An 11894-nucleotide genomic window follows, 5' to 3' on the forward strand; every position below is an offset into this window, starting at 1 on the left:
TAGCAGTTGGCGGCGAACATCAGATACTTCCTCCCCATGGGGTTTGTCTTGTCGACATCTTCTTCCTCGTGGCAGGGATAGGAGATCTCGACCGCGCCGGGAGGCTTGCCTGCCTCGACAGTGCCGGAGCTGGTGACGAGGGGAAGGGCCTCACTATACCTGGCCATCCGTCAGGCCGGGCCTACCAAAGCCCGAAGAAGAAAACCTAGGCCTGGCTGTTGGGCCTAGAATTCAGGCCCAAGTCCGACCCAGCAATGAAAAAGCCTGCCAAGCCTTGGGCCGGGTCTCTTCCTTAAATCACAAATATGACAGGCCCAGGCCTGATCTTTAGGCTCAAAACCTAGGCCCAGGCCCGGCCCGTGAGCAAGACCGGGCTGAGCCGGGTCGGGCTTTTTTGGGCCAGGTCGGGTCAGGCTGGTTGGGCCAGGTACCAAAGGCTAAACATACCGGCTACCCGCCAACCACAAACCCAGTACACGATTTGCCATCTTTCAGATGTTGACAGCGCAAACCACAAATCTGCATCTGCTCATGCACTATCTCCCAAGCTTCACGCCGGTGTTTGAGCAAACGTAGTCGCAATGGTGGATCCCGAGAACACAAATCCAACACTAGTTAACCGACTTAAATCATATCCCAGCTTGCAGATAGGGAAAAAAATAAAGGACGCGAAAGTTTAACAAATACAGATTAAATGCATTTTATCTGTACGAACGAACGATGACATATACAGCGGGTGAGTTGCATCTACAGGTTATCTGCTGTTGTATATGAAAAGGATCTCCATCCTGAATCATCTGCGTGCTTGTTATTAATGAAAAACAATTTGTCTAATTCACATCTACTAAATGTTTTCTAAGGATGTCGTATCTAAGCTTCCACAAATAACATAGCAAGAAGGAACAAAAAAAAAAGCTGGAACAAAAAAAATAACCACAAACATAGTAGACATCGGGTTGGATGTGACATAGTTTGTATCCTAGACAGACCCCAAGAGTGTCTGCTATTGTGCAGCGCGATGACATCGGACAGGCGAGAGACCAGGAGAAACCTGAGTTATTTTTTCTTCATTTCTCGCACAATTTTTTTTGGGAGAACCAGCTTTTGGGAGATCTCGACTGGACGCAGATTGAGTGACCTTAGCCCACTAATTCAGGTCAAATGGTCAAAATAAGAGGGGGGAAAAGGCAAAAACAGGCAGATTCCCATGTTATCAGCGTTCCAGTGACCAAAACACCAGCAGTGAACCACTGAAACTATCAAAACTGAAAATTTTCACAATGAAAAATTGTACCGCTGAAACATATTACTCTCTTCATTCCAAAATAAGTGTCGTGGTTTTAGTTCAATTCAAATTTTGAACTAAAACCACAAAACTTATTTTGGGGCAGGAGGGAGTATAAATGACTGAACGGGTTATAATGCAAAAACTACATTGATTACACAAAGGAAATTTTGAACATCTAAATACTGACTGAACTGGTGACACAAAAATCAAAGATGGGCAGGTTAAATGGGAAAAACTGAACTCGCTGAGCAAGGAAAAAATAAGAAGGGTTACACAAGGCAAAAGTTGAGCTGAACTGATTGCACAAGCAAAAACTGGACTAATTATGTAGCACAGCACTCAGATTCTCTAGTACTTAACATTGAAAAACTTCACTGATTACACAAAGAGAAAAACCGAACTGATTGCACAGGGCAAAAACTTAACACCGAAATTCCATAGCACTTATCATTCAAGTTCTGTAGCAACAGGTGGTCAGCGGAAGTCCGGCTGGCCTGTGGACGTGAGGCAACGGTGCCACATCCTGCCCTTATGGTTTACACGCTTCGGTGCCGTGATGACTTGCGTGACCGGAAGGTACACATAGTGAGTGTTGCAGATGCAGGAAGTGATGCCACTGAACCCGGCAAACGCTCCATGGACCTGCACAGGGCAGCATCATAGAATTCTCACATGAGCAGGCTGTGGATAATAACATGGGTGAACCGTACGTCTACGGTTAGAGAAGATTAATTAAACTGCAAGGGCGTGCAGGAAACTGATTTAACTTACGGCATTTTGCCCAAGCACGGTGCACAGAATCGCATCGGACGCATTGGCACGACAAGCCCGGACCATGTACGTCGGGTCGATGTATTTTATATCAGCATGGACACCGATGCCCTTGAAATGCATCTTGATCTGCAGAGTGTAATCAGTGTCACTAAATAGTAACAGTAATCAGCGTCACTAAATGCTGTCCATTGACGACTTCCAGAATGGAACAGAGAAACGGGAGGATGGAAGTATGGGGGACACTCAGTTTCAGCAACCTCATATAAGCAGCTAGAAAAGCTAGTACGGTAAGACGAATAAGGCTAGACCAAGTTCAATGTCACCATAACCATCTAACTTTCTACTGTATCAAAGGACAGCATGTACATTATAAAATCGACCTTTCCGAGGTAAAGAGATTTATCATATACAAACCTTTTGTTGCATGTGAACACCAATGTCGCTAAGTATTGTATTTCCTGATGCATCAGTTGCGCCTGAGTTTTGCAGTAACTCCTGAAAACAGAAGCTAATCAGTGGTATATGGAGCGGAAAAAGCCAAAGGCTAAAACCACCATGAGCTCACTTACTTGTCCTGCAGCTTCAGCAACGCAAACCACACAGAATCCCTTGTTCTTTATTAACTGCTCGAGGTGCTGTAAAACACCATATTCTCCATCGAGCGCGAATGAGACCTTTTCATACAGGTATAAGATTCTATTGGTACATCATCCATGTTTAGAAATAGTACGTTTCAATACAAATAGCGCAGTGTTTACGAACCTCTGGTATTAAGCAGACATCAACCTGCCCACTTGAAAGAGAAGCATGCATTGCAATGAAACCACTGCTTCTTCCCATTAATTTGACCAAGCCGATACCATGATACGCACTACGTGCCTAATGACATGATGTTTTAATAATATCATAGAGTATGGCTTAGAGAGAGAGAGAGAGAGAGAGTCAGCAGTCTACCTCTATATAGGCAGAATTAATGGCCCGTTGAGCTTCTTCCACAGCGGTATCAAAACCAAATGTTTTGTCCATTAAAGGTATATCATTGTCAATGGTCTTTGGAACTGCTACAACAGAAACCTTGAGCTTTCTTTTACGGCACTGCAAGTGTTTGGGGAAGGGGAATGAATAGGTATTGTGCACGAACAGAAATATATAGAACGTTCAAGATGATGAATCTTGAAAGCAAGATGAAACAAGATGGACGGTGGGGGTTTCTGCATCCATGCATCTTCACCTATCTGGGTTCAAACTTAAGCGAGGTTCCATTTAATTCTGAAAGATTCATGGGCTAATGTAATATTTGGATGAAGGACTGACAAGAAATGACCTCCTTCAGTATGATGATTATCATATATTCATGCTGGAATATCAGGAAACAGAGGAATGACCTCATCTTCAAGAACATCCTCCTACAATTAATAACTTGGACTTCAATCTTTGTGATGACCTGATTCTTATGACCCACAGGACCAAGCACAAGCATCTCCAGAGACTCAAGTCGTGTATTCAACAAAATCTTTAATCCCATGCTTACAACCTTATCTCCTCTCAGTTTGTAACTACCATATGTAAATACTATTCATACTGATCCCCTAATTATTGAACTTCTGTACTAACCATACTAACTTTATTATATATAAAAATCACAGTAGGATGTTTTCCAACTGCTTCGGGGTAAAAATAAAGGACTGACAAGAAATATAAAGATATAAGAACCTCATCATGGATAGCATTTGCTCCTGCATGGGTACCATTTCCACCAAGTACAAAAAGCATATCAATTCTTCTGGCCTAAAAAACCAGATAATCATTAATCATTTTCTGAAAAACCCATGATTATTAAAAAGTATAGGAATAACCAACACAGAATAAAATTGTTGCAATTCAGATTGCTTACCTGTATACTATCTACAATTTCACTAGTTTTAGCTCCTCCACGGGAGACTCCTAGAAAACTTCCACCAGCAAGGTTAATATTCTCCACTAGATTACGTGAAAGCTGGATGGTGTTACCAAAATGAAATCTGAGAACCTAATAAGCAGTAACTATTTTGCTGATTTATGAGAGGAGCTTCTTACAGGCATTTCTTTTAGACCTTTTTCAAAAAATCCACGAAAACCAAATGGAATTCCAACAATATTCTTAACCCCATATGTTTCTAGGGTGAATACTACCTGCAGATGCAAATACACGTCATATACTCAACATTAACCAAAAATTTGCACTCGAGTCTATTATATCATTTGCTTGCCAGAATACTGGATAGGGTAAATGCTCCGTTTGAAAGCATCAACAAAACCACAAAACATATCTATGAAAAACTGCATGGACTGATAAAAAGGCTGCACGGAAATTTTAAATGATAACACTCGCATTTCTGTTTGAGGATCAGGGGACTCATAAAAGTACCGTGTCAATATCATGCACTGATGAAATTTGCCCCACTTTTATATTTGCAATTTACATTAGACAAATGAATGTGTGTGTAACACCTTGTGCATGAAACTCAATGAATTTGTTGATTTTTTATGTTATTTGTAGCTGATTGGAGAAATCATAGGATAAGCAGAGCTTCATAGCCCCAATTGTAATTTGCAGAGCTGGTTAATCTTACTTAAGTTGAAGTCCGCAATGAGTACCATGGGCATGTACCAAAATTTAGGTAGACATGCCAGCCAAACAAAATTTGTTTGAACAATGCTAAAAGAAAGGGACCTGTCTGATGACATCATTCAAACCAGGGCAGAGACCTCCACAAGTAACTATAGCAGCTTTTACTTCATTTGGCTCATAGTATATATCCTTACGAGGCCCTGCACGATGCACCCTGCATAAAGCTATTTGTCACTGCCTGACTCTTTAAGATTCTCAAGAGTTAAATCTAACAAACAAGTAGCAGTTCCGCCATTGTAGAAAACAAAAGGGCAGAAGTTGATGTGAAATAACACATAGCATGTGAAGAAAGATGGCATCCTTGTGGCACAGACAGAAATAGTACTCATATTGTGAATTTAAATACTTCTTTGTATCCTAGAAGATATCATACCATTGCTCCACCCAGCTACAGTCAGGATCAATGCACTCTGCTCCAGCAGAAGTAGGCGACGAATACTTTATCACCTAAAGTAGCATTGCAATGTTAAGTTCACAGCATAGTGGGAACAAAAATAAAAGCTGCCTTTTGCGAGCTACATGCTTCTTTAGGAGCTAATAAATGCAGTGATGCCGTGCATCATAGAAGTTAGCTGCTGAGAAAGCATATCACAAAATTTATGACTACTCCATTACAAATAGATGTTTTAAAGTGCATGCAGCAAGCAGTTTGAACTTTCATGACTAAGATACAAAGAAGTATTTAAATTCACTATATGAGAATAGCAGTAGTAGATTTGCCATAGAGAATATTTACATAATCATACTCATTGTAACTTTAAATACCATATTATTATAAAAGTTAACATCAAAGCGTGCAATGATGCTTGCCGATTGCCAGTGTCTAAAAGACTACAACAACATATCTTCATATCTTCTGTACAGGAGTAGTAAACGATCTCACCCAGCTCAATGATGGCTCTAACGCTGTGAAATGTTAAATTTCAAATTAACGTCTGAGTCTTCCGGTATGATGCTAAATTTTCGTAAGAGTACTAACCTTCATAAGCGCTCGGTCATCATTGTTCACGTAACCATTCCACATATCCATAGGTGTACTATCTTCATCACCAGTAGGAGTTCTACCAGAGTGATAATAGATGGCATTGGATAAGAAATGCCGCATAGTTATTAGCTTACAGGAATTCTGGCTAATTAATTCAAAGATGACAAAGAAGAGAGAGCGCACAAAACCTCTGTTTCTTGAGTGAGAATGTAGTTGGCCTTGGTTTCAAGTCATATATATCTGTAATACGTGGCAGATTAAAACGATTATCCCAGTCTTCTTGAAAGTTCTGCTTCCAAGATGGATCATTAAAATCTAATTCCACTTTCGTGGAAGTAGCTTTCACACGCAGTGAAATGGGCTTTTTTGCCTTCTTGCTTTTGCATTCTTTGGCATTTGAATGAGTGGATCCATGTAAAAACAGATCTCTCGTTGAGTGTAGCCACTGCTGCTGTGTGTTACAGAAACCACCGCTTGTTTTTACAGCAGCGGCCATCCAAGAAGACGTCGTCGGACAAGGTCTGCAGAGGAAATTCTAGTTACTGTCTTCACTCTTCAAACGGTGAACGGAAAAGTTAAATAAACCGAACAGTTAGCTGAAGAAGACTTCCCATCTAATGCCTTAAAATATGTGCTAACAAACAAGGAAAGGGAAGATACACAGAATAAGCGAAGCACAGTGGTTGTACAGTTCAAGAACAGAGCCAAGCTCGATCAGTGGTAATTTCGCGATGTTGCGTGATATGGGAACCAAACTTAGGCATTCCAGGAAGCTGAGCTGTCTATTAAGTCATCATGATTTCGGCGTTTTATTTGCGCGAGCCACAAATAAAACTCGAAATCATGATCACCACAAAATAACAATCCCCTTGCAGCAGAGCATCACAAGTTCAGGGATGCGCCCAGCTTATGTGGGCACTGCTCATCAGCAAACTCGTCGAATCGAAACACTGAAACACCACAGAGAGGCAGACATTATCTGCCTGTCCTAATCAAACGCAGCTGTGGCGGTACAGTAATCTAACTTATGTGCTTTGGAATTATTCAATCAGAAAACTGATGGATCCAGCGCCAGCAGATGCAGTAAAAAAATTCACTGTGGGTTTGTGCCTCGAACAAAGGTGGGTGGAAAAGCACCCGAATATGCTGAATGCGGCAGATCGTCAAAGCGCCACCGGAATCAAGTTGGCCTACGGCCCTAGCTGAGTTTTCTAGATTGAAATCCTAACTAGTAGTCTTCAGAAGCGAGTAAATCTGAACTGACCAAAACAGGACCCCCAATCCCTGTATCCCAGCCGCTGGCATCCACCTACCGCGCGCGGCCTGCAATCGATCGAGCAGGTGAGCAAGCAAGGCCGAGGCCGGGAATCTTAGCAGGGAGGTGCCGAAGCGGCGAGGCCTGCCGCCGGGCGCCGCTGCTGAGAGGCGGCACCGCAGCAGGCGGTGGATTGGAGCGTACGGATTCAGCAACGGAACAGTAGAGGGGGGAGGAGACGGACACGCACCTGCTCTGCTTCGAATCCGTGGAAATGGCGAGACGAGGGGAGGGGAAGCTGCCGGCAGCGTGCTCTCCGCCCCCTTCACGGCTGTAGATTTGGTGGCTCGCTCGGCGTCGGCTCGGGCGCGGCGGAAACGACGGGCAGGGCAGTGACGGGACTACACCCACCCCACTAGTCAACCAATCATTGATGATTACCTTTGTCGATATCCAAATGTGTTTTTGGAAAGGGGAAGCGTTTGTAATCGGCCGACGGATTGGGGATTTCCCTCTCATAAAAATCAGAGTTTGTTTCCACTCGGTAGTACAGAGGGAGTATATATAGATAGCATCACTGGTTTGGTGCCAAAAATTGTCATGCCAATGCTTGTCATTGTTTCAATTATTATGTACTACTTGATTGATTACCGAGTTGTGTTGCCTATCTTATATAAAGTTGTCAATAGCTGGCAACGCCAACATTTGACTAGAATGTAATGTTTTCATTTCACCTTCTTTCTACCACATCTTCGTCCCATCTTTTACGATAACCAATCACTTAAATTTACTTATCTTTTTTAACCAATTTTACTTTATTTTACTTATTGTTAGGGATATAACTATCAGTTATGACCCGCCCAGGAGGGGCCGGGTCAAGACCCAAATGGCGGGTCACAAAGGAAGCCCAGTAAACACTCAAGGCGATAGGTTGTTAAATCTTATAGAAGGCCTAAAGGCCTAGAGGCGGCTTAAGGCCCAATATTGTAAACCGCCGTATGTAAGGAAAGACTTATAAAGAAAGACATGTAAAAGAAGTCACCGAGCCGGACTCGATTTATGAGCCGGTAGGGACTCTGTAGGCCACCAGGCGTCAACCCGTGTATATAAGGGGACGACCCGGTGGCGGCTTAGGGCAAGAAACAAGAGATCGATAACCAAGCCGGCGGATTAGCCTCTTGGTGATCGAAACCCTAGCAATTCCAACAGAACTAGACGTAGGCTTTTACCTTCATCGTAAGGGCCAAACTAGTATAAAACTTCTTGTGTCCTTTGTCCCGATTAACCCCTTTAAGCTTCCTAGTTGTGATGGCCCTACGACTAAGTCCTTTTGCTAGGACATCTGCCGCGACAATTCCACGACAGTTGGCGCCCACCGTGGGGCCAGCGCACGGTGCATTTGAGTTCTTGAAGGCCAACTTCGAAGGGCTCAAGGGATACGTTGTGAGTCGTATGACCAAGAGTCGTCGCGGCAAACTCTACATCAACGACGAAGGCTGGGGCCCCGAGGCCGGCTCAATTGATACGGGTACCGGGTCCCCTTCGGCGGAATTCATGTCTTCATCGGCAGGATCGGCGAGTCGGGCCCTGAGCAGGACGTCCACACCAACCTCATCGAAACGGCTCAGCGCGCGAAGTCCACCCGTGTTCAATCTGTCGTGAAGCATGCCTTCGTAGGTTGCATCAACGGCGGTGAATACTCTGAAGAATCGGTGGACGGCAGTGAGACGGCCATCTGTTCTGACGCCACATCATCAACGGGAGAGACGGACTCTTTGTATCAGCTGCAGGATGGCATGCTCGGGGGCTGTTCCGATGGCAGCAGTATTCCGGACCCCCTTGAGCCGCCGAATTGGGCCGGAGTCTTCATGGCAGGAACACAGCCGGGGCAGAACTCCACAGCAGCGGCAACAACAACCACCGGGTCGGCCGCAGCCGGGTCAGGAGACCCCGTGCGCCCCCCGGCTCAGATTCTGATGGACCTCATGGATAAACTGATGACCTTGTTGACTGTCGTAGTGGAGCCAGCGGATCAAGCTCAGCATGACGCAGAGGTGGCACGCGTACGTGAGGAGATGGTACAAGCTAAAGAAAATTTAGCAGCAGAAGAGGTCAGGATGGCCACGGAGCGGGCGGCTTTGGACGCTCGTGCTCAACAGCTTCAAGCAGAGACTTTCCGGCTCTCGGTGGATCTGAACGCGTCAAACAAGGTCATGAGAAGAAGGCATCAGAAAACTCAGTCACGTCTACCTCTGATGCTCGATCCTAGGAACCTTTTTCATACGCCTGGGCCCGGGACAAGTAACCCGCCAGAGGCAAATCGGATCACGACACCCAGGGTACCGGTTCAGCCGCGCGCCATGGAACCTCCTCGTATACATATCACTCCGCCTCATTATGTACCAACACCACCGGGTCACTTCTCCAATCCCTTGGAAAACCTCATTGCGGCTTTGGCTCGTTTGGCGGCTCTCCCGATGGAGGGCGACTCGCCGGCGGCGATCGAAACACGAAGGGTGAGAGAACTTCTTCAAACAGCTCTGGCGCAGCAGGATGCGTACTCTTACAGTCGAGACAGGATCCATTCAACCCCTCGCCCGAGCCGGAGCCCAAGCTACAGTAGGCGTATGGATTCAAATGACATGTCAAGCAATGTTCAATGGCGCAACCGGCCGCAGAGGCATGAGCCGGGACAGGCTGGAACCCTTAACTTGGCGGATCAGGAGAGGATCCGACAAGAAGCAGAGCGAGCGATTCAACTGGCGGCGGAACAGGCGGCTCATCAAGCGTTTCTGGCTTATCCAGCAACTTCGGTTGAGGCAGGGCTGGCCACAAGAACCGGAGGTGTTCCTTGCCTAGTTCCGGCCATACGTAATGAGCGTTTGCCAAAGGATTTCAAGGGGCCTCGTAAGGTGCCTAATTACACGGACGATTTGTAGCCTGGGGCCTGGATTGAGAGTTATGAGATGGCCATGGAGCTGTTGGAGGTCAGCGACGCGGCAATGGCTAAATATTTCACCATGATGTTGGATGGAACAGCTCGTACTTGGCTAAAAGGGTTGCCCCCCAATTCCATCGGCTCATGGGTGGAGTTAAAGGCCCGTTTCATTCAGAACTTCAAGGACACATGCAAGCAACCTATGTCAATCGTGGACTTGACTAATTGTAAACAAGAGGAAGGTGAGTCCACAACCCATTGGGTGCGCCGAGTCAAAGAGATAATCCATTCATCTGATAAGATGGATGCCGGTTCGACAGTCTTAATGTTGGAGAAAAATTGCCGTTTTGAACCTCTGAAGCAGAAGCTGGGGCGGCTTAAATGTGGCTGCCACGACATGGGCCAGTTGATGGCGGCTCTCGTCAAGTATGCCGATTTTGATAGTACCAAGGACCCTGTGTCTGATGAAGAAAAGACAGGGAAGGGAAAGAAGAACGGCAACGGCAAGGGTCACCAGCATAACCCGGCAAATCAAGGAGGTAGCAAACGTAAGGCTGACGAATTTGTGGCTAACACCAATGCGCAGGGCAACAATCAACGGCGCAAGGGTAGGCAACCCCCTCGGTCGGGCGGGTCAGGCCCCACCCTTGAGCAACTATTGAATGAACCTTGTCCAAGACACGGCACCCGGGAGAAGTCGGCCACCGATCTGTGGAAGGACTGCACAATCATGAAGGCATTCAAGAATTCAAATGCGTTTGATGGGAGTCACGGCCCTGGTGGCGGTTCAGGTGGAGGCGGCTTTCATGGCCCGGGCGCCGGTTCAGATGGAGGCGGTTTTCAAGGTCAGGGGCATACGGGTAACCAAGGAGGTTATAATCCACAACCCGGCCAAGGTAATCAGCAGCAATCCGCATATCAGAGCAACCCAAAACAGTTGAATAGTGGACAATATCATGTATTTACCACTAGTTTGTGCAAGAGGGACCAAAAGCTTCACAAAAGGGCTGTCAATGCCGTTGAGCCGGCGATTCCGCGTTACTTACGGTGGTCAGAACAGCCTATTGTGTGGAGCAGAGAGGGTCATCCTCCCCGGATCGACAATCCAGGTCACTTGGCCTTGGTAGTGGCACCTCAAGTTGGTGGATATAAATTTACTAAAGTGCTCATGGACGGAGGAAGTAGCATCAACATCCTCTATTATGAGATGTTTCGCCGGATGGGGTTGACTGATTAGAGTCTTAAGCAATCCAACACTGTTTTTCACAGTGTGGTGCCCAACAAGTCGGCATACCCAGTTGGCAAGATTGAACTGGAAGTAGCCTTTGGAGATGAATATGATTTCAGAGCAGAGAAATTAACCTTTAAGGTGGTTAAGATCAAAAGCCCATATCATGCTTTGTTTGGACGGCCGGCTTACGCCAAGTTCATGGCTCGGTCGTGTTATGTGTATCTGCAACTCAAGATGCCGGGTTACAAGGGCGCCATTACAGTACATGGAAGCCGGAAAATAGCCCTGGAGTGTGAAGAGGGAGATGCTGCATATGCTGAGTCTGTTTGTGCAACAGAGGAGCTAAAGTTTTATAAAGATAATGTTGACCCGGCGGACATGACGTCCTTAAACAAGCCAACAACAGAGCATGAACCGGTGTTGAAATTCAAGTCAGCTGATGACACCAAGATGGTTGATTTTGTGCCTGGCGATTCATCCAAGCAGTTCATCATCAGTGCCAACTTGGATCCAAAATAGAAAAGCGCGCTCATCGAGTTCATCCGTGAGAACCGGGACATCTTTGCATGGAAACCTTCTGACATGCCGGGTGTCCCGAGAGAACTCGCTGAGCACACTCTCAATATTGATCCAAAGTTTAAGCTGGTCAGGCAATTTCTCCGACGATTCAACGAGGAAAGGCGCAAGGCCATTGGAGAAGAGGTGGCCTGACTTTTGGCGGCCGGGTTCATTGTGGAAGTCTTTCACCCAAA

At 45.8% G+C, this 11894-nt stretch overlaps 1 protein-coding gene across 2 annotated transcripts; it reads right to left on the reverse strand.

Moving 5' to 3' along the window:
- Positions 1 to 1573: 1573 nt before the first annotated feature.
- LOC125519733 (ATP-dependent 6-phosphofructokinase 5, chloroplastic-like) lies at positions 1574 to 7435 on the reverse strand. 2 transcript variants are annotated; one of them, XM_048684479.1, is made up of 15 exons: positions 7224 to 7435; positions 6983 to 7041; positions 5907 to 6239; positions 5713 to 5794; positions 5107 to 5180; positions 4776 to 4887; positions 4139 to 4234; positions 3957 to 4058; positions 3776 to 3850; positions 3017 to 3157; positions 2825 to 2941; positions 2632 to 2736; positions 2477 to 2557; positions 2060 to 2188; positions 1574 to 1930 (listed from the first exon to the last, which is right to left on the reverse strand). In XM_048684479.1, the coding sequence occupies exons 3-15, from the start codon at positions 6212 to 6214 to the stop codon at positions 1763 to 1765; spliced, it is 1590 nt and encodes a 529-aa protein (XP_048540436.1). In that variant the 5' UTR covers positions 6215 to 6239; positions 6983 to 7041; positions 7224 to 7435; the 3' UTR covers positions 1574 to 1762. The 2 variants fall into 2 exon arrangements, with proteins under 2 accessions (XP_048540436.1, XP_048540435.1); XM_048684478.1 differs by lacking the exon at positions 6983 to 7041 and having other exon boundaries at positions 7224 to 7433.
- Positions 7436 to 11894: the final 4459 nt, after the last annotated feature.

Source organism: Triticum urartu, chromosome 7, assembly GCF_003073215.2.
Source record: "Triticum urartu cultivar G1812 chromosome 7, Tu2.1, whole genome shotgun sequence".
In the NCBI taxonomy this organism is placed as follows: domain Eukaryota; kingdom Viridiplantae; phylum Streptophyta; class Magnoliopsida; order Poales; family Poaceae; genus Triticum; species Triticum urartu.

Bases quoted from the DNA above. Each gene is read 5' to 3' on its own strand.
- LOC125519733 (XM_048684479.1), bottom strand. From the start codon at position 6,214: ATGGCCGCTGCTGTAAAAACAAGCGGTGGTTTCTGTAACACACAGCAG. The intron at 2,189-2,476 runs GTTTGTATATGA...TACACTCTGCAG, and splicing joins GTGTTCACATGCAACAAAAG to ATCAAGATGCATTTCAAGGG. The intron at 1,931-2,059 runs GTAAGTTAAATC...TGCCCTGTGCAG, and splicing joins CCGTGCTTGGGCAAAATGCC to GTCCATGGAGCGTTTGCCGG.